The sequence below is a fragment of the Phyllobates terribilis genome, unplaced genomic scaffold (genome assembly GCF_046119375.1).
Source record: "Phyllobates terribilis strain yellow unplaced genomic scaffold, ASM4611937v1 Scaffold_1__5_contigs__length_1240528914, whole genome shotgun sequence".
Taxonomy (NCBI): Eukaryota; Metazoa; Chordata; class Amphibia; order Anura; family Dendrobatidae; genus Phyllobates; species Phyllobates terribilis.
In genome coordinates this window covers 620884244-620907867 of record NW_027362761.1, presented here as the reverse complement: position 1 = coordinate 620907867, position 23624 = coordinate 620884244, and the positions used below count along the sequence as shown (strand labels likewise).

The following is a 23624-nucleotide window of genomic DNA, read 5'->3' as shown; positions in this document are numbered from 1 at the left end:
GATCTTATCATGTATCTCTGTATACAGTGAGCTCCCCTAGTGGTGGCTGCAGACAGGATCTTATCATGTATCTCTGTATACAGGGAGCTCCCCCTAGTGGTGGCTCTAAGCAGAATATTATCACATATCTCTGTATACAGGGAGCTCCCCCCTAGTGGTGACTGCAGACAGAATCCTATCGTGTATCTCTGTATACAGGGAGCTCCCCCTAGTGGTGGCTGCAGACAGGATCTTATCATGTATCTCTGTATACAGGGGCTCCTCCTAGTGGTGACTGCAGACAGAATCCTATCGTGTATCTCTGTATACAGGGAGCTCCCCCTAGTGGTGGCTGCAGACAGGATCTTATCATGTATCTCTGTATACAGGGAGCTCCCCCTAGTGGCGGCTGCAGACAGAATCTTATCGTGTATCTCTGTATACAGGGAGCTCCCTCTAGTGGTGGATGCAGACAGGATCTTATCCTGTATCTCTGTATACAGGGAGCTCCCCCTAGTGGTGGCTGCAGACAGGATCTTATCATGTATCTCTGTATACAGGGAGCTCCCCCTATTGGTGGCTGCAGACAGAATCTTATCATGTATCTCTATATACAGGGAGTTCCCCCTAGTGGTGGCTGCAGATAGAATCTTATTATGTATCTCTGTAAACAGGGAGCTCCACCTAGTGGTGACTGCATACAGAATCTTATTATGTATCTCTGTAAACAGGGAGCTCCACCTAGTGGTGACTGCATACAGGATCTTATCATGTATCTCCGTATACAGGGAGCTCCCCATAGTGGTGACTGCAGACAGGATCTTATCATGTATCTCCGTATACAGGGAGCTCCTCCTAGTGGTGGCTGCAGACAGGTTCTTGTCATGTATCTCTGTATACAGGGAGCTCCCCCTAGTGGTGGCTGCAGACAGAATCTTATCATGTATCTCTGTATACAGGGAGCTTCCCCTAGTGGTGTCTGCAGACAGGTTCTTGTCATGTATCTCTGTATACAGGGAGCTCCTCCTAGTGGTGGCTGCAGAGAGAATGTTATCATGTATCTCTGTATACAGGGAGCTCCCCCTAGTGGTTGCTGCAGACAGATTCTTATCATATATCTCTGTATACAGGGAGCTCCCCCTAGTTGTGACTGCAGACAGGATCTTATCATGTATCTCTGAATACAGGGAGCTCCCTCTGGACGTGGCTGCAGACAGAATCCTATCATGTATCTCTGTATACAGCGAGCTCCCTCTAGTGGTGACTGCAGACAGGATCTTATCATGTATCTCTGTGTACAGGGAGCTTCCCCTAATGGTGGCTGCAGACAGCATCTTATCATGTATCTCTGTACACAGGGAGCTCCCCCTAGTGGTGACTGCAGACAAGATCTCATCATGTATTTCTGTATACAACAAGCTCCCCCCAGTGGTGGCTGCACACATAATCTTATCATGTTTCTCTATACACAGCGAGCTTCCCCTAGTGGAGGCTGCAGATGGAATCTTATCATGTATCTCTGTATACAGGGAGCTCCTCCTAGTGGTGGCTGCAGGCAGAATTGTATCACATATGTCTGTATACAGGGAGCTCCCCCTAGTGGTGGCTGCACACAAGATCTTATCATGTATCTCTGTATACAGGGAGCTCCCCCTAGTGGTGGCTGCAGAGAGAATGTTATCATGTATCTCTATATACAGGGAGCTCCCCCTAGTGGTGGCTGCACACAGGATCTTATCATGTATCTCTGTATGCAGGAAGCTCCCCCTAGTGGTGGCTACAGTCAAAAACTTATCATGTATTTCTGTGTACAGGGAGCTCCCCCTAGTGGCGACTGCAGACAGGATCTTATCATGTATCTCTGTATACAGGGAGCTCCCCCTAGTGGTGGCTGCAGAAAGAATCTTATCCTGTATATCTGTATACAGGGATCTCTCCCTAGTGGTGGATGCAGACAGAATCTTATCATGTATCTCTGTATACAGGGAGCGTCCCCTAGTGGTGGCTGCAGAAAGGATCTTATCATGTATCTCTGTATACAGGGATCTCCCCCTAGTGGTGGATGCACATATAATCTTATCATGTATTTCTGTTTACAGGGAGCTCCCCCTAGTGGTGACTGCAGACAGAATTTTATCTTGTATCTCTGTATGCCGGGAGCTTTCCCTAGTTGTAGCTGCAGACAGGATCTTATCATGTATCTCTGTGCACATGGAGCTCCCCCTAGTGGTGGCTGCAGACAGGATCTTATCATGTATCTCTATATACTGGGAGCTCTCCCTAGTGACGACTGCAGACAGGATCTTATTATGTATTTCTGTTTACAGGGAGCTCCCCCTAGTGGTGACTGCATACAGAATTTTATCATGCATCTCTGTATACAGGATGCTTTCCCTAGTGGTAGCTGCAGACATAATATTATCATTTATCTCTGTATACATGGACCACCTCTAAGTGGTGGTTGCAGACATATTATCATGTATTTCTGTATAAAGGGAGCCCCCCTAGCAGTGGCTGCAGACATAATATAATGTATCTTTGTATACAGGGAGCTGCCCCTTGTCTGCATCAACACAATCTATCATGTGTCTTGGTGTCAAAGATGACAGCCTGGGAGGTGACTCTGAAACCACCCCACTGTTACCTTTTTATCATGAACAGTCCACTGTTGCCTCCTATCGTCAGGACAATTACACAATTGACTGACGATTAACGGTGAAGGCCACAGGCTGTTTCCACTAATAGGCTGGTTAATGGAGAACTAGCAGTGAGCGTATGTATGGTATATACACCTCCAATTCCAACACATGGAATATATGTATATACCCCCGGTAAGGTCATTGCCGGCTGCGCAATAACAAAAGTAACTACTCACTGCGACCACCTATTGTTTACAGGCCAATTGGACACTGTTACAGATAGCATATGGCTTCAGGTTGCGGATTACAGAACAAAAGGAACAGAACTATTACATTTTATGTTTAAACCAGAAAGATAGGTGTCTCCCTGCATTGAACACAGATCATAATTTACCTTGTCTTTTATCAGTGCCTAAGTTACACACACACACACACGCCTCCCCTTGATTACTCACAACAGGGCTGGTCATAGGATGTGGCTTCAGTTTATAAGATTCCCAACATTCATGATATCTTCACTCCTGATGATCACAGGCATTCGATATTGACATCATGTTTTTTTATTGTGATTTTACCTTTTCATAGATAGCTGACAACAGCCATGCCATGTTTTCTTTCTCTCACTATTGATTTGGGGCTCATTGGCATGTCTCAAAGTTATGAAAAAATATGCATATTCTTCCCCTAATAGTCCTGAAGTTGAAAATGTATGTCCCATCAATATCAGATCTATACAAACCCCAATATTCATAACTTTTCATCTGTGCCCAAATGTTTCAAGCCAATGTCTTGTTTCCTCTGAAGAGAACAATAATTACTTCCTAAAGGTGTTAGGTTTTTGCTTCCCTTCCTCTTGAATCTATAAATCTGTATTTCTGACTTCTTCTCACAATAGATATCCTGCTTTAATTATTTGGTCACCACAGGCAGTCCCAGCCTCAAAGTAGTTTTAATAAGTTTTGTCACTTCTTAGCTATACATAATTTCCTCTCTTCCCCTATGTTAAACATGTAGTTCTATTATCCAAAAGACGTTTAGATTGTCAGCTTTTTCCTGGAGATTTTAAGTGAGAGAGGAGGGGGGTGAGTTGGATGCTCCCTCCCTGGAGAGTCCTTTTGGATTGAAATTTTTCTCTGACACTGTATACAGGGAGCTCCCCCTAGTGGTGAATACAGACAGAATCTTATCATGTATCTCTGGATACAGGGAGCTCCCCCTAGTGGTGGCTGCAGACAGAATCTTATCATGTATCTCTGTATACAGGGAGCTCCACCTAGTGGTGGCTGGCGGCAGCATCTTATCATGTGTCTCTGTATACAGGGAGCTCCCCCTTATGTTGCTGCAGTCTATATATCCTTTGTCTCTGTATACAGGGAGCTCCCCCTCTTGTTGCTGCAGACAATTTGTCATGCATCTCTGTATATATGCGGCCTTTTATTGATGACAGTCTGCAGGTGTTATAACATATAGATGGGAATTTGTCCTGGCTCCTTTTACTCCATATAACTCTTTTCTTTAGTTTATATACTCAGTTTGGTTACTGTTTGTAACATCTGTGGTAGTGGAACCACTGTGCCATGGACCAAGGAAAGCCTGGAGGGGCGGGAGTAGGCGAACACCTGACTCTTCGTTAGAGCCCCTGATACAGATGCAGGCAGGTACCGCTGGTATATAAACTGGCACGGCAGATGCAGCTGATATATAGGCTGGCACGGCATGTGCAGGCAGGTATGGCTGGTATACAGTATGGCACAGCTGGTGCAGGCAGGTACGGCTGGTATACAGATAGACAGGTTGCTGCCTGGCATGGCTGATATGCTGGCGGGCACAACTAATATACAGGCAGACTGGTTCTGGTGAGCATGGCTGGAATACAGGAACACAAGGCAAGCACGAACAGACAGGTAAACTGGCTGGCGGGTACAGGGGACCTGAGAACTAGTAAATTTGCATACTACTGGCAAAACACGTTGCTTAGGCACCTCCCAACAGGTGGAGGTGCCTTAAATAGTAAATGTCTCCCAGCCATTTGGCTGGGGATACTTTAGGATGGTGCACGCTGTCCCTTTAAGAGACCGTGAGCGCGCGTCCTAACCACAGTGCCCGGGGATCTTCGAATGGTGCGCAGACCCCGAACAGCAGCAGGAGGAGGAGTAAGTGAAGGACGGGGGCCGCGGCAGTGAGAATCATGCAGGGATGGCAACTATACAGTTCTCCCTCTTTATGCCCCCTTTTCTTCAAGCCTGCAAGAAATCTCTCCAGCAGGAGAGGGGTATGGGGGTATGGATGATGTTCTCCCTTGGCTCCTATTTATGTATTTATTTTCCTCACTTATATAGCGCCATTAATTCCACAGCGCTTTAAAGACATCATGGGCACTGTCCCCATTGGGGCTCACAATCTAAATTCCCTATCAGTAAATCTTTGGAGTGTGGGAGGAAACCGGAGAACCCGGAGGAAACCCACGCAAACACTGGGAGAACATACAAACTCCTTGCAGATGTTGTCCTTGGTGGGATTGAACACAGTACCCCAGCGCTGCAAGGCTGCAATGCTAACCACTGAGCCACCATGCCGCCCATGACTTCTCCTCAGGACCGAACCTCATCCAATCCACAGGAGCAAAGATTTTTCCTCTTAGGCTGTGTGCCCACGATCAGGAATAGCAGCATTTTGGATGCCGCTCACCTGCGCTTCGTCTAAAATGCTGCGTTCCACATTCGAAGTAGAGTGGATGGGATTTATAGAAATCCATGCCCACTGGGCTTCTATTTGATGCCACGCAAACTCACCTTAGGCGCAGGTTTATGAGCTGCAGCATGTCAATTTCTGTTGCGGAGAAATTTTCACAATAGAATGTATTGGACACGGTAAATCCGCATTGTTCAATGAACACATGCAGATTTACCTGCGTCATTAGAACGCAGCGAAAATACTCTGCTTCCAAAACACTGCTATTGCCTGATCGTGGGCACATAGCCTTACCCTTTTAGTGGCTAGAATAATCTCTACCTTGAAAACCTCTTCAGCGCTGACTGGAGCAGGAGTGGTACCCAGGTCCATGAAGAAGAACCTGAAGACGACAGGCTTGAGGAGAGACACGTGGAATGAATTGGGGATCCATAAAGAGGACGGGAGTTTGAGATTGTAGGCAATGGCATTAATCTGTTTGAGAACCTCGAATGGACCGATGAAGTGAGGAACCAATTTATACGAGGGTAACTTGAGACAGACATACTTTGAGGAAAACCAAGCATTATACCCAGGGCGAAAGAGAGACAGGTCCAGATGTCTCTTGTCCAGGTGTCTCTTCATCCGTTAGGAGGGTTTCATCAAAGTGGTCCTAATATCCTCCTAAATCTTAGAGAAGCCCTTCATGAGAGTTTCAGCAGCATGAATGTTGGTGGTAGTAGATACAGGGAATGGATTATTCTGACGTTGACCGTAGACCACTAAAAACAAGGATTTAGCAGAGGATTCACTCACATGGCTGTTATATGAGAATTCGGCCCAAGGCAGGAGTTCAGCCCAATCACTGTGGTGAGAATTGACGAAGTGCCGCAGGAAGTTAGTCAGGATCTGGTTGACCCACTCTACCTGGCCATTGGATTTCAAATGGTAGGCTGAAGGGAAGTCCAAGGTGACATTTAGTTTGCAGGTTGCCCTCCAGAAGCGAGATGTAAAGTGGACACCTCTATCAGACACTACAGTTGTGCTCAAAAGTTTACATACCCTGGCAAAATTTTTCCTTTCTTGGCCTTGTTTCAGAGAATATGAATGATAACAAAAAAAACTTTTTCTCCACTCATGGTTATTGGTTGGGTGAAGCCATTTATTGTCAAACTACTGTGTTTTCTCTTTTTAAATCTTAATGACAACCAAAAACATCCAAATGACCCTGATCAAAAGTTCATACTCCAGTTCTTAATACCGTGTATTGCCCCCTCTAACATCAATGACAGCTTGAAGTCAGATGGTAAAGCTGCCCATTCTTCTTGGCAAAAAGCCTCCAGTTCCTGTAAATTCCTGGGCTGTCTAGCATGAGCTGCGCTCTTGAGATCTCCCCAGAGTGGCTCAATGATATTGAGGTCAGGAGACTGAGATGGCCACTCCAGAACCTTCACTTTGTTCTGCTGTAGCCAATGACAGGTCTACTTGGCCTTATGCTTTGGATCGTTGTCATGTTGGAACGTCCAAGTACGTCCCATGCGCAGCTTCCGGGCTGATGAGTGCAAATTTGCCTCCAGTATTTGCTGATAACGTGCTGTATTCATCTTTCCTTCAACTTCTACCAAGTTTCCTGTGCCTTTGTAGCTTACACATCCCCAAAACATCAGCGATCCACCTCCGTGCTTTACTGTAGGAATGGTGTTCCTTTCATCATAGGCCTTGTTGACCTCTCTCCAAATGTAGCGTTTATGGTTGTTGCCAAAAAGTTCAATTTTGGTCTCATCAATCCAAATTGCCTTGTACCAGAAGTTTTGAGGCTTGTCTTTGTGCTGTTTGGCATATTACAGGCGAGATACTTTGTGGCATTTGCGCAGTAATGGCTTTCTTCTGGTGACTCGACCATACAGCCCATTTTTCTTCAAGTGCCTCCTTATTGTGCATCTTGAAACAGCCACACCGCTAGTTTTCAGAGAGTCCTGAATTTCAGCTGATATTATTTGTGGGTTTTTCTTTGCATCCTGAACAATTTTCCTGGCAGTTGTGGCCGAAATTTTTGTTGGTCTACCTGACCGTGGTTTGGTTTTTACAGAGCCCCTGATTTTCCATTTGTTATTCACAGATTAAATGCTGCTGACTGGCATTATCAATTCCTTGGATATTTTTTTGTATCCCTTTCCTGTGTTATACAGTTCAACTACCTTTTACCGTAGATCCGTTGACAATTGTTTTGCTTTCCCCATGACTCACAATCCAGAAACTTCAGTGGCTGGATGAAAGATGCAAGAGTCTGTCTGGATTCCAGAAACTCACTCAGCTTTTTTGCACACACACTGATTACAAGCAAACAGGTCACAGGTGAGGATGTTACCTTTAGTAGCCATTCAAACCCATTTGTGTCAAATTCTGTGCATGTTATCAGGCCAAAATCACCAGGGTATGTGAACTTTAGATCAGGGTCATTTGGATGTTTTTGGTGGTCATTAAGATTTAAAAAGAGAAAACACAGTAGTTTGACAATAAATGGCTTCACCCAACCAATAACCATGAGTGGAGAAAAAGTTGTTTTGTTATCACTCATATTCTCTGAAACAAGGCCAAGAAAGGAAAAATTCTGCACAACTGTATATGAAGAAGTAACCCATGGCGGTGGAAAATATGTTGGATTAACTTCTCAGTAAGCACAGGAGCAGGGGGGACACCAGACAGTGAAGTAAAATGGGCCACCTTAGAGAAGCGATCCACAACTACCCAGATGATGGTACATCAGGTAGATACTAGAAGATCAGTAAGGAAGTCCATCGCGACATGCTGCCAGGGAGTGGATGATAAAGGCAAGTGAAGTGGCCGGTCAGAAGCTGCTTCAGAGTTTTATTCTGGGCATTGAAGTGACAGGCCAAGATGAAATCAGCGATATCTTTGTGCAAGGATGGCCACCAATAATGCCGTGAAATGAGAAGAGCCGTTTTCGTATGTCCGGCATGACCAGCCAATTTAGATGAGTGACCCCAGTGAATAACCTTATTCCTGTCCGGTTCGGCAACGAAGGTCTCTCCGGATGGGACCCGAGACAAGTCCAGCGAAGTGACAGTAACTATTTTGAAGGACTCAATGATGTGTTGAGACTCTTCCTCTTGTTCGGAAGACAGAAAGGACCTAGAAAGTGAATCCGTCTTGAAGTTCTTGTCCGCCGGACGGAAATGAAGAATAAAATCTGAACGGGCGAACCGCAAGACCACCTGGCTTGATGCAGATTTAACTTCTATGCGGAGTGCAGATAGGCTAGGTTCTTATAGTCAGTGTAAATAAACATCGGATGAATCACTCCTTCAAGCCAAAAACACTTCTCCTCCGGAGCCAGTTTTATCGCTAACAATTCTTGATTGCCTATCGAGTAGTTGCATTCTGGAGCCAAGAAGACTTTGGAAAAGAAACCGCAGGTCACTATACAGCGAGAAGGAGACTTCTGGGTGAGGACGGCTCCAGCCCCAGAGGAAGAAGCATCAACCTTCAAAAATAATTGCTTAATATTGTCTAGTCAGTGAAGCATAGGAGCGGAGGAGAAGGCCTGTTTTATGGAGACAAAGGTGCTTTCAGATTCCGGAATCCATACTCTAGGGTTAGCACCCTTGCAGGTCAGGGCAGAAATAGGCATGGTCCGAGAGGAGAAATGTGGAATGAACTGGTGGTAGTAATTGGCGAATCTGAGAAACCGCTGGATTGCTTTCAGACCATCAGGACGGGCCATTTCTGGACAGTGGACTCTTTCTCGGGATCCATCTTCAGTCTGGTCTCAGAGATGATGTACCCTAGGAATGAAAGTAAGGTTTGCACGAAGAAGCACTTCTCAAACTTGGCGTACAGACGGTTCTTCCTCAATCTCTGCAGACCATGGCGAATATCCCTCCTGTTTATGGGCAGATCGGGAGAGGATACCAATATGTCATCCAGTTAAACTACCACACACAAGTAGAGAAGGTCCCAGAAGATAGCGTTCACCAGTTCGTGGAAGACAGGCTGGGTCTGGTCAAGAAGGACAGTGACTCTGTGTTTGGGAACATTGATGTTTGTTACTATGCTAATTGCATATTGTACTAAGCCAGCTATTTGTTGATGTAAAGAGTATGAGGATACCAACTATGTAAATTGATTAAATGCTCAAACAATGAGACTTGAGCCCTGCACTTTTCCATCTGACCTGTGAATGATGACCTTAGCCACATATGTAAATATAAAAAGGGTTTTCTATCCTGCTGGAAGGAAAAAAAGAAAATCAAGGAGAATCAAAGATCAGACAGACTCTTCCGGACGGTAGTTTTGGTAGCATGGCTCCATCCAGAGAGACACAGATTTGGATTCAACAGGATTCCAGCCTAAGGGTACACGACCCTGACTGGAAGGATACAGATCCGCTCCATTGACCATCAGAGAACCCATGGATACATTTGGGGAAACCAGGTTGGGACAATGAGGTCACCTGGTCCCATGGATATGTTGTTTGGGGTTGCCAGGTGGGACCCTCCAGTCGCCTGGAACCTTTGAGACATTCGGAGAAGCCAGATTGGGACTAGTCGGTGATATGGACCTATGAAAACTTTGGGAGAGGCCAGGGTGGGACCCTCGGGTCTCCTGGCTTGTACCTCGATGCACTATCAGCTTCCTTACTTTGCCGCTACCTCCTCTTTGTGGGGGCCCGCCAAAAGCAGGGGCCACTGGTTGAGGTAGTTGGCCCTGGCAGTCCCAAAGTCGCAGCTGTTCTATTCCGAGCAGGCCAGCGGAAAGGTTAGACTGTGTAATTTTGCACCATCCTAGGTATTTACTAGGACTCTTCTATGTGTAATTGTCTGGTGGTTCAATAAAATATCGCCACACTGTTTTACCCTCACCCTGTGTTGTCTGAGTAGTACTATGCCCACGCAAGACCACGACTCTTCACAGAAGACTTCTAAGAAAATCTTGAGGTTGGAGACAAAAGGATACCCTCTCTCCCATAGGTGATTGAGCCAAGCCAGAAACTCGCCAGTGAGATGGCTCATGATGAAACCACTTTGTTCCGATCTGAAGCAAACTGGTGTGCCAAGAGTTCAAAATGCAGCGTGCATTGATTGATGAACCCTCGACATAAAGCAGGATCAGCGTCATAACATGGTGGAGCTGACAGACGGCTTCCGGAACCATGCGCTTAGCTGGCAGACTGATGGGTCACGGCTGAAGTTGCCACAGCTTGGGGAGGAGCGGATGCGGCTGCAGAAGTCAGCATATCTAGTCCGGTGGTCACTTTCCACAAGTAGGAAAAGGTTTTGTTTTGCTGGTCTTCCTGGCGGGAGACTTCCTGGTACAGGATGGAGATTGAAGAAGCTTGGGAGCCAGTGAATTCCATGGCCTGAGCAAAGTGTAACATCCGTGGTAGTGGAACCACTGTGCCGTGGACCGAGGAGAGCCTGGAGGGGAGTGACTAGGCGAACATCTGACTCTTCGCTAGAGCCCCTGATGATGGGTTTAGACTTGGCTCCAGGTGAACCCCAGGTGCTTCACTAGGACAGACCTCAGATGCACGGCAGCTGTCGCCCAAAGGGGCAGGTAGAGGTAACAGCCAAGACTGGATGGACTTGACAAGTACAGGCAGGCAGGGCAGGAATACTGGAAGTCGTGGCAGATGTTGACAGGTACAGCAGATATACAGACTGGCACTGCAGGTGTAGGCTGATATGGCTCATTTACAGGCTGGCACGGCAGGTGCAGACAGGTACGGTTGATATATAGGCAGGATGGTGCTGGCGGGCATGGCTGGAATACAGGCAGGCAGGTGCTGGTGGGCATGGCTGATATACAGGCAGATAGGTGCTGGCGGGCACGACTGGAATGCAGGAACACAAGGCAAGACAGGTACAGGACAGGTAAACTGACTGACTGGTACAGGGGACTTGAGAACTAGCAAGTGTGCAGACTACTGACAAAACACTTTTCTCAGGCACTTCCTTTTATTCTGTATAACTTTTTTTTAGTTTATATTCTCAGTTTGGTTACTTTTTGTAACATCTGTGGTAGTGGAACCACTGTGCTGTGGACCGAGGAAAGCTAGGAGGGGCATGAGTAGGTGAACACCTGACTCTTCGTTAGAGCCCCTGATGCAGATGCAGTCAGGTACGGCTTGTATATAGACTGGCACAACTGGTGCAGGCAGGTACGGCTGGTATACAGACAGGCAGGTGCTGGCAGGCACGGCTGATATGCTAACACCGCTAATGTACAGGTTGGCTGGTTCTGGCTGGCACGGCTGATATACAGGCAGGCTGGTGCTGGCGAGCATGGCTGGAAGGCAGGCAGGCAGGTTCTGGTGGGCATGGCTGGAATACAGAAACACAAGGCAAGTACAGGCTGACAGGTACAGTACAGGTAAATTGGATGGCGGGTACAGGGAACCTGAGAACTAGCAAACTTGCAGACTACTGGCAAAACACGTTGCTCAGGCACTTCCCAACAGGTGGAGGTGCCTTAAATAGTAAATGTCTCCTAGCCATTTGGCTGGGGACACTTTAGGACAATGCATGCTGACCCTTTAAGAGACTGAGAGCACTCATACCGTAAGCACAGTGCCCGGGGATCTTCAAGCGTTGCGCAGACCTCGGTCAGGAGGAGGAGGAAGTGTGGGATGGGGGCCACGGCAGTGAGTCGGCGTCCCTGCCGTGGGATGGGAGAAGCGTGCAGGGACGCCGTCGCTACACTTTTTATATCCCTTCTATGACTCTATATAATCCTCCCAATCATATGTCTGACCCATTTATTGCTCTATGTTCCTAACAATATTATATATTCATCCTCTTCTGTGTATTCCTCTAGAGTAATAATCCTGTTCTACCATCTGTTAGGGACTCCACAGTGACGACACCGGGGAGATCACGCAATATCTCACCGTGCCGTCACTATGTCACGGATTTCGTCAGGAATTCGCGAGCACACGATCCAGACTACTCTCTACTTGGGTACCGGCAAGCGACCAGTGAGAGTAGGGCATCACACCTCTGGATTCCAATGCATGGAATATGTGTTTACGCCCCCTTACTGTCACTGTCAGCTTCACGATAGCCCGATTATTAATATTCTCTGGCACCACCGGCCAGATTTGAAGTAAAATACATGCCTGGTCGGACACCTGCGTTCTGGTAGCGTATATGGCTTTGGGGGAGGGAACGATTACAGGACAAAAGAAACAGAACTATTAAATCTTATTTTTAATCCAAAGGGAGACAGTGTTTAAGAAGAATATATACAGTTATATGAAAAAGTTTGGGCACCCCTATTAATCTTAAGCTTAATGTTTTATACAAATTGGTGTTTTTGCAGCAGCTCTTTCAGTTTGATATATGTAATAACTGTTGGATACAGAAATGTTTCTGCCTTGAAATGAGGTTTATTGTACTAACAGAAAATGTGCAATCTGCATTCAAACAAAATTTGACAGGTGCATAAGTATGGGCACCCTTATCATTTTCTTGTTTTAAATACTCCTACCTACTTTTTACTGACTTACTAAAGCACTTTTTTTGGTTTTGTAACCTCATTGAGCTTTGAACTTCATAGCCAGGTGTATGCAATCATGAGAAAAGCTACTTAAAGTGGCCACTTGCAAGTTGTTCTCCTGTTTGAATCTCCTCTGTAGAGTGGCATCATGGGCTCCTCAAAACAACTGTCAAATGATCTGAAAACAAAGATTATTCAACATAGTTGTTCAGGGGATGGATAGAAAAAGCTGTCTCAGAGATTTAACCTGTCAGTTTCCACTGTGAGGAACATAGTAAGGAAATGGAAGAACACAGGGACAGTTCTTGTTAAGGCCAGAAGTGGCAGGCCAAGAAAAACATCAGAAAGGCAGAGAAGAAGAATGGTGAGATCAGTCAAAGACAATCCTCAGACCACCTCCAGAGAGCTGCAGCATCAACTTGCTGCAGATGGTGTCACTGTGCATCGGTCAACTATACAACGCACTTTGCACAAGGAGAAGCTGTATGGGAGAGTGATGCGAAAGAAGCCGTTTCTGCAAGCACGCCACAAACAGAGTCGGCTGAGGTATGCAAAAGCACATTTGGAGAAGCCAATTTCTTTTTGGAAGAAGGTCCTGTGGACTGATGAAACCAAGATTGAGTTGTTTGGTCATACAAAAAGGTGATATGCATGGCGGCAAAAAAACACAGCATTCCAAGAAAAACACTTGCTACCCACAGTAAAATTTGGTGGAGGTTCCATCATGCTTTGGGGCTGTGTGGCCAATGCCGGCATCGGGAATCTTGTTAAAGTTGAGGGACGCATGGATTCCACTCAGTATCATCAGATTCTTGACAATAATGTTCAAGAATCAGTGACAAAGTTGAAGTTACGCAGGGGATGGATCTTTCAGCAAGACAATGATCCAAAACTCCGCTCCAAATCTACTCAGGCATTCATGCAGAGGAACAATTACAATGTTCTGGAATGGCCATCCCAGTCCCCAGACCTGAATATCATTGAACATCTGTGGGATCATTTGAAGAGGGCTGTCCATGCTCGGCGACCATCAAACTTAACTGAACTGGAATTGTTTTGTAAAGAGGAATGGTCAAAAATACCTTCATCCAGGATCCAGGAAATCATTAAAAGCTACAGGAAGCGACTAGAGGCTGTTATTTTTGCAAAAGGAGGATCTACTAAATATTAATGTCATTTTTCTGGTGAGGTGCCCATACTTATGCACCTGTCAAATTTTGTTTGAATGCAGATTGCACATTTCCTGTTAGTACAATAAACCTCATTTCACGGCAGAAGCATTACTGTGTCCAACAGTTATTACATAGATCAAACTGAAATAGCTGTTGCAAAAACACCAATTTTTATAAAACATTAAGCTTAAGATTAATAGGGGTGCCCAAACTTTTTCATATAACTGTACAAGGATGTTACAAAGGAGACATTAAAATACATAAGCAGTTACATAAAATAAACAGGATTAAAGAGGAAACTTACGCTATACAGTTCGCAGGGACGACTCCGCATAGGTGGAGGGGATCCCCAGTTTGATTTGAGCGTTATCGAACGCAACCCGTTGCTTATAGTCCTTATACCCTACTGGCAATGAGTGCTCCTCTATTCTCCATGGGTTCTCTTATACCTAAGGGGAGATCTGCCCACATACCCCTTGTGGTGACATAATGTGGGCCGGTCTCCAGTCTGTACATTTTTATTAAAAACGCTAACTTCTGCAATAACTTATCGCTCATTGATTGCAGAAGCTTGCAAACGACGACATATTTTCTGTTAAGAGTTTACCTTCATTTAGAGACCACGCATGACGTGTTTGTGAACCGTCATTCTGGTGCTTTTGTGCTATGGCTCCCTGGCTTTACAGTGACAGGGAAATATGCATATTGCTCCTTGGCTGATTCTGCCACAAAAAATATAGGTCCTGTTATTATCGCAGTTATGGAACTTACAATATTCCATATTCCGTATCGGAGTCGGCGTGTCTATAGATTTTCTTTTGAAGCTTGAAAGCAGCCTCAATAGTTACACGCAAATTATTGCAATCCTGCAACTAATCACCCCCTGCGTCTGCCAGGGAGAAATACATTTGCGTTTTAATTAGACTGGTAGCACTTCTTGGCTGGCATCTGCCTACAAGGCATTTCTCAGGCGTGTGTTAATTGCTCTCATCTCTCTTCTTGTGGCAAATGGTGGATAAGGGAGGAGCTTGGGAGAAATGGTCAATATTCTCGTAATATCTCTCTGACGTCAATATGTCCCTGACACCATCATTAATGGATCACTTTACCCCTTGTATTAGAACACTTTTATCACCATATTCGTCTCTAGAATTCGCTCTATTACTTCATACTTGATATTGATGAAGGTGGCGATGCTATTTGTGTACATCACCTTAACCTGACTATTGAGTGTATGGGATGATTGCGGTCAGATGTTCTGGGCCATGTTCAGTTTCCATAGATTACTCAGTAACCAGCTGTAGATGTCTGTATAATGGTCACACACAGCATCCGGTTGTGGTGCTAAGGGCCACCCATAACATTGACTCTGGGGCCACTGTTAAGCTACGTCCAGATATTACATGTCCCTCAGTTGGAGATTTCCCTCTGCTCCTATATAATGATAAACTGTGCAGTTTGTTGACTGATTGAGTTGTTCCTTCTGCCTGTACATAGTGGGTGTAGTGCGGCCCACTGGGGAGATTGACCGTTCTCCTGTGGGCCAGTCCGAGCCTGGATTCACTCATCGCTCATGGTCCCACACTCCTTCATGTGTTCAGCTCTACCATGGGTGAGGGGGATGGAAGCTGCTATCAGTGCACCCACCGGGGTGGGGGGGGTGGGTATAGTGACCCCATGCTGTGTGCAGATGCTCTCGATGGACCAGGTTGCCATATTACTGCCCTGAGATGTGATGTCCTATACTGTCTTAGTTTCTGTGTGACTGTCTCGCTTTGTCCTAGAGAGGCTCCAGTTATGGCTCCTTAATGACGGCTCATGGCAAATACCAAATCTTTGCCAACACAGGACACTTCAAGGTGACAACTCTCACTCACAGGAGTCTCTGTAATGTTTCTGTGTTCAATTTCTCTCTCTTTGTTCTTCTTTTATCTCTCTTTATTGTCTCAGTCTCTCCTGATATTGTATGTCTATATAACAGCATTAAATCAATATCTCATAATCAATGTCCGCCACATTATAATTTCTTATCTAAAGCTATATTACTACCACAAATGTTCAAGAATATAACTACTATAATACTGCCCCTATGTACAAGAATATAACTACTATAATACTGCCCCTATGTACAAGAATATAACTGCTATAATACTGCTCCCCTATGTACAAGAATATAACTACTATAATACTGCTCCTATGTACAAGAATATAACTACTATAATACTGCCCCTATGTACAAGAATATAACTACTATAATACTGCTCCTATGTACAAGAATATAACTACTATAATACTGCCCCTATGTACAAGAATATAACTACTATAATACTGCTCCCTATGCACAAGAATATAACTACTATAATACTGCCCCTATGTACAAGAATATAACTGCTATAATACTGCCCCTATGTACAAGAATATAACTACTATAATACTGTCCCCTATGTACAAGAATATAACTACTATAATACTGCCCCCTATGTACAAGAATATAACTACTATAATACTGCCCCCTATGTACAAGAATATAACTACTATAATACTGCTCCTATGTACAAGAATATAACTACTATAATACTGCCCCTATGTACAAGAATATAACTGCTATAATACTGCTCCCCTATGTACAAGAATATAACTACTATAATACTGCTCCTATGTACAAGAATATAACTACTATAATACTGCCCCCTATGTACAAGAATATAACTACTATAATACTGCCCCCTATGTACAAGAATATAACTACTATAATACTGCTCCTATGTACAAGAATATAACTACTATAATACTGCCCCCTATGTACAAGAGTATAACTACTATAATACTGCCCCCTATGTACAAGACTATAACTACTATAATACTGCCCCTATGTACAAGAATATAACTACTATAATACTGCTCCTATATACAAGAATATAACTATTATAATACTGCTTCCTATGTACAAGAATATAACTACTATAATACTACTCCTATATACAAGAATATAACTATTATAATACTGCTTCCTATGTACAAGAATATAACTACTATAATACTGCCCTATGTACAAGAATATAACTACTATAATACTGCTCCTATGTACAAGAATATAACTACTATAATACTGCCCCCTATGTACAAGAATATAACTACTATAATACTACCCTATGTACAAGAATATAACTGCTATAATACTGCCCCCTATGTACAAGAATATAACTACTATAATACTGCCCTATGTACAAGAATATAACTAGTATAATACTGCCCTATGTACAAAAATATAACTACTATAATACTGCCCCCTGTGTACAAGAATATAACTACTATAATACTGCCCCGTATGTACAAGAATATAACTACTATAATACTGCCCCTATATACAAGAATAGAACTACTTTAATACTGTCCCTATATACAAGAATATAACTACTATAATACTGTCCCCTATGTACAAGAATATAACTACTATAATACTGCCCCCTATGTGCAAGAATAGAACTACTATAATACTGGCCCTATATACAAGAATAGAACTACTTTAATACTGCCCCTATATACAAGAATATAACTACTATAATACTGCCCCCTATGTACAAGAATATAACTACTATAATACTGCCCCCTATGTACAAGAATATAACTACTATAATACTGCCCCCTATGTGCAAGAATAGAACTACTATAATACTGCCCCTATATACAAGAATATAACTACTATAATACTGCTCCTATGTACAAGAATATAACTACTATAATACTGCTCCTATGTACAAGAATATAACTACTATAATACTGCCCTATGTACAAGAATATAACTACTATAATACTGCCCTATGTACAAGAATATAACTACTATAATACTGCCCTATGTACAAGAATATAACTACTATAATACTGCCCCTATGTACAGGAATATAACTACTATAATACTGCTCCTATGTACAAGAATATAACTACTATAATACTGCTCCTATGTACAAGAATATATCTACTATAATACTGCCCTATGTACAAGAATATAACTACTATAATACTGCCCTATGTACAAGAATATAACTACTATAATACTGCTCCTATGTACAAGAATATAACTACTATAATACTTGTCAGGAAAACAACACCCACTTTTGGGTCAGACCTTGCAGCTCTCTGGCGCCCCCTTATCCTGCTGGTCAAACACGGTATTGACCGAGGATAAGCACGGGTGCAGCTGCTCTTATTTATGTCGACTATTGCGGCACGTGATGTGACAGGACGTATATATACCACCAGTTCCTTCCAGGAACGTATATATACCTCCGACCAGCCACCCTCAAACCACAGTATCACATAAATACTGGTATACTGCCACCACCGATCGCTTAACAGGTGGATCGGGTACCCGTTAGGTAACGTGAATTAGCGGGTGAGGAATGTGTTTGCTCGACATAGGACAAGAAGAACAAAACTGGTAAATAATAATGATTTACTCCCAAAGGGGGCAGTGTTTACAAAATATATACAAGATATTATAAAGGAGACAATTTACATGTATGCATAAACAGTTATTAAAATAAAAGGGATAAGTAATAGCAAAACCTGCTTCACAAGGTGATGGTCTCAGATTCTGTGGGGGGGACAGCTTCCCGGAAATTAGAGGTGATTCTTCTACGCAGCGTGGTGTGCATGCGTCTGACGTCCCTGAGAAGAATGACTTGGACAGTTCCCGGTCGTTTCTCAGTTATGCAAGATAGACTATTATAATGGGAAAAAGGTGAGCATTCCAAAAATGTGGTCCCTGTGTTTGTGACAGTCCTGTGCGTTCTTAAAATCGACATTAAACTTTTGTCCAGCTAAACAATAGAATTGGAGGGAGAGACCAGTTCAAACTAGACGCTGCTCTGCGCTGAGGGTTTACGACGCTAATAAAAATTCTTAGGGTGGGGGCCAGCACTGCAGTTCTATGTCTTACAAATGGACAGGGGTGGAAATTTAAGACCACTTTCATTTTTTTAAAACTGGGACCAAAAATACATTTTGCCTGATAATACTGCCCCCTATGTACAAGAATATAACTACTATAATACTGCTCCTATGTACAAAAATATAACTACTATAATACTGCCTCCTATGTACAAGAATATAACTACTATAATACTGCCCCCTATGTACAAGAATATAACTATTATAATACTGCCCCCTATGTACAAGAATATAACTGCTATAATACTGCCCCCTATGTACAAGAATATAACTGCTATAATACTGCTCCTATGTACAAGAATATAACTACTATAATACTGCCCCCTATGTACAAGAATATAACTACTATAATACTGCCCCCTATGTACAAGAATATAACTGCTATGATACTGCCCCCTATGTACAAGAATATAACTACTATAATACTGCTCCCTGTGTACAAGAGTATAACTACTATAATACTGCCCAATGTACAAGAATATAACTACTATAATACTGCCCCCTATGTACAAGAATAGAACTACTATAATACTGTCCCGTATGTACAAGAATAGAACTACTATAATACTGCCCCTATGTTCAAGAATATAACTACTATAATACTGCTCCTATGTTCAAGAATATAACTGCTATAATACTGCCCCTATGTACAAGAATATAACTATTATAATACTGCCCCTATGTACAAGAATATAACTACTATAATACTGCCCATATGTACAAGAATATAACTGCTATAATACTGCCCCTATGTACAAGAATATAACTACTATAATACTGCTCCTATGTACAAGAATATAACTACTATAATACTGCGCCCTATGTACAAGAATATAACTACTATAATACTGCTCCTATGTACAAGAATATAACTACTATAATACTGCTCCTATGTACAAGAATATAACTACTATAATACTGCTCCCTATGTACAAGAATATAACTACTATAATACTGCTCCTATGTACAAGAATATAACTGCTATAATACTGCTCCTATGTACAAGAATATAACTACTATAATACTGCCCCCTATGTACAAGAATATAACTGCTATGATACTGCCCCATATGTGCAAGAATATAACTACTATAATACTGCTCCCTGTGTACAAGAATATAACTACTATAATACTGCCCAATGTACAAGAATATAACTACTATAATACTGCCCCCTATGTACAAGAATATAACTACTATAATACTGCCCCCTATGTACAAGAATAGAACTACTATAATACTGCCCCTATGTTCAAGAATATAACTACTATAATACTGCTCCCTATATACAAGAATATAACTACTATAATACTGCTCCCTATGTACAAGAATATAACTACTATAATACTGCTCCCTATATACAAGAATATAACTACTATAATACTGCTCCCTATGTTCAAGAATATAACTACTATAACGCTGCCCCTATGTACAAGAATAGAACTACTATAATACTGCCCATATGTACAAGAATATAACTGCTATAATACTGCCCCTATGTACAAGAATATAACTACTATAATACTGCTCCTATGTACAAGAATATAACTACTATAATACTGCCCCCTATGTACAAGAATATAACTACTATAATACTGCTCCTATGTACAAGAATATAACTACTATAATACTGCTCCCTATGTACAAGAATATAACTACTATAATACTGCTCCTATGTACAAGAATATAACTAATATAATACTGCTCCCTATGTACAAGGATATAACTACTATAATACTGCTCCCTATGTACAAGAATATAACTACTATAATACTGCCCCTATGTACAAGAATATAACTACTATAATACTACTCCTATGCACAAGATTATAACTACTATAATACTGCCTCCTATGTATAAGAATATAACTACTATAATACTGCCCCTATGTACAAGAATATAACTACTATAATACTGCCCCCTATGTAGAAGAATATAACTACTATAATACTGCTCCTATGTGCAAGAATATAACTACTATAATACTGCTCCTATGTACAAGAATATAACTACTATAATACTGCTCCTATGTACAGGAATATAACTACTATAATACTGCCCCCTATGTACAAGAATATAACTACTATAATACTGCTCCTATGTACAAGAATATAACAACTATAATACTGCTCCTATGTACAAGAATATAACTACTATAATACTGCCCCCTATGTACAAGGATATAACTACTATAATACTGCTCCTATGTACAAGGATATAACTACTATAATACTGCCCCCCTATATACAAGAATATAACTACTATAATACTGGCCCCCTATATACAAGAATATAACTACTATAATAATGCCCCTATGTACAAGAATATAACTACTATAATATTGCCCCTATGTACAAGAATATAACTACTTAATACTGCCCCTATGTAGAAGAATATAACTACTATAATACTGCTCCCTATGTACAAGAATATAACTACTATAATACTGCCCCTATGTACAAGAATATAACTACTATAATACTACTCCTATGCACAAGATTATAACTACTATAATACTGCCCCCTATGTATAAGAATATAACTACTATAATACTGCTCCTATGTGCAAGAATATAACTACTATAATACTGCTCCTATGTACAAGAATATAACTACTATAATACTGCTCCTATGTACAGGAATATAACTACTATAATACTGCCCCCTATGTACAAGAATATAACTACTATAATACTGCTCCTATGTACAAGAATATAACAACTATAATACTGCTCCTATGTACAAGAATATAACTACTATAATACTGCCCCCTATGTACAAGGATATAACTACTATAATACTGCTCCTATGTACAAGGATATAACTACTATAATACTGCCCCCCTATATACAAGAATATAACTACTATAATACTGGCCCCCTATATACAAGAATATAACTACTATAATAATGCCCCTATGTACAAGAATATAACTACTATAATACTGCCCCTATGTACAAGAATATAACTACTATAATACTGCCCCTATGTAGAAGAATATAACTACTATAATACTGCTCCCTATGTACAAGAATATAACTACTATAATACTGCCCCTATGTACAAGAATATAACTACTATAATACTACTCCTATGCACAAGATTATAACTACTATAATACTGCCCCCTATGTATAAGAATATAACTACTATAATACTGCCCCTATATACAAGAATATAACTGCTGTAATAGTGCTCCCTATGTGCAAGAATATAACTAGTATAATACTGCCTCCTATGTACAAGAATATAACTTCTATAATACTGCCCCTATATATAAGAATATAACTACTATAATACAGCCCCTATGTACAGGAATATAACTTCTATAATACTGCCCCTATATATAAGAATATAACTACTATAATACTGCTCCTATGTACAGGAATATAACTACTATAATACTGCTCCTATGTACAAGAATATAACTTCTATAATACTGCCCCTATATATAAGAATATAACTACTATAATACTGCCCCCTATGTACAAGGATATAACTACTATAATACTGCTCCTATGTACAAGGATATAACTACTATAATACTGCCCCTATATACAAGAATATAACTGCTGTAATAGTGCTCCCTATGTGCAAGAATATAACTAGTATAATACTGCCTCCTATGTACAAGAATATAACTTCTATAATACTGCCCCTATATATAAGAATATAACTACTATAATACAGCCCCTATGTACAGGAATATAACTTCTATAATACTGCCCCTATATATAAGAATATAACTACTATAATACTGCTCCTATGTACAGGAATATAACTACTATAATACTGCTCCTATGTACAAGAATATAACTACTATAATACTGCGCTATGTACAAGAATATAACTACTATAATACTGCCCCCTATGTACAAGAATAGAACTACTATAATACTGCCCCTATATACAAGAATAGAACTACTATAATACTTCCCTATGTACAAGAATATAACTACTATAATACTGCCCTATGTACAAGAATATAACTACTATAATACTGCTCCTATGTCAAGAATATAACTACTATAATACTGCCCCCTATGTACAAGAATATAACTACTATAATAGTGCTCCCTATGTACAAGAATATAACTACTATAATACTGCCCCTATGTACAAGAATATAACTACTATAATAGTGCCCTATGTACAAGAATATAACTACTATAATACTGCCCCCTATGTACAAGAATAGAACTACTATAATACTGCCCCTATATACAAGAATAGAACTACTATAAAACTGCCCTATGTACAAGAATATAACTACTATAATACTGCTCCTATGTCAAGAATATAACTACTATAATACTGCCCCCTATGTACAAGAATATAACTACTATAATAGTGGTCCCTATGTACAAGAATATAACTACTATAATACTGCCCCCTATGTACAAGAATATAATTACTATAATACTGCCCCCCTATGTACAAGAATATAACTACTATAATACTGCTCCTATATACAAGAATATAACTACTATAATACTGCTCCTATGTAGAAGAATATAACTACTATAATACTGCTCCTATGTACAAGAATATAACTACTATAATACTGCCTCTATGTACAAGAATATAACTACTATAATACAGCCCCTATGTGCAAGAATATAACTACTATAATACTTCTCTATGTACTAGAATATAACTACTATAATACTTCTCTATGTACAAGAATATAACTACTATAA

General features: G+C 41.4%; 1 protein-coding gene across 4 annotated transcripts in view; it reads left to right on the top strand.

Annotated features, from left to right (window-relative positions):
• NPR2 (natriuretic peptide receptor 2) overlaps positions 1-23624 on the top strand; it is a 567493-nt gene that overhangs the window by 337199 nt on the left and 206670 nt on the right. For 2 of the 4 annotated variants that reach the window (XM_073684396.1, XM_073684388.1), the window contains exon 9: positions 15763-15837. The exons of the other annotated variants lie outside the window; for them this stretch is intronic. In XM_073684396.1, coding sequence (XP_073540497.1) covers positions 15763-15837 — 75 coding nt within the window. The remainder of the gene's footprint in view (positions 1-15762; positions 15838-23624) is intronic. 4 annotated transcript variants of the gene reach the window in all.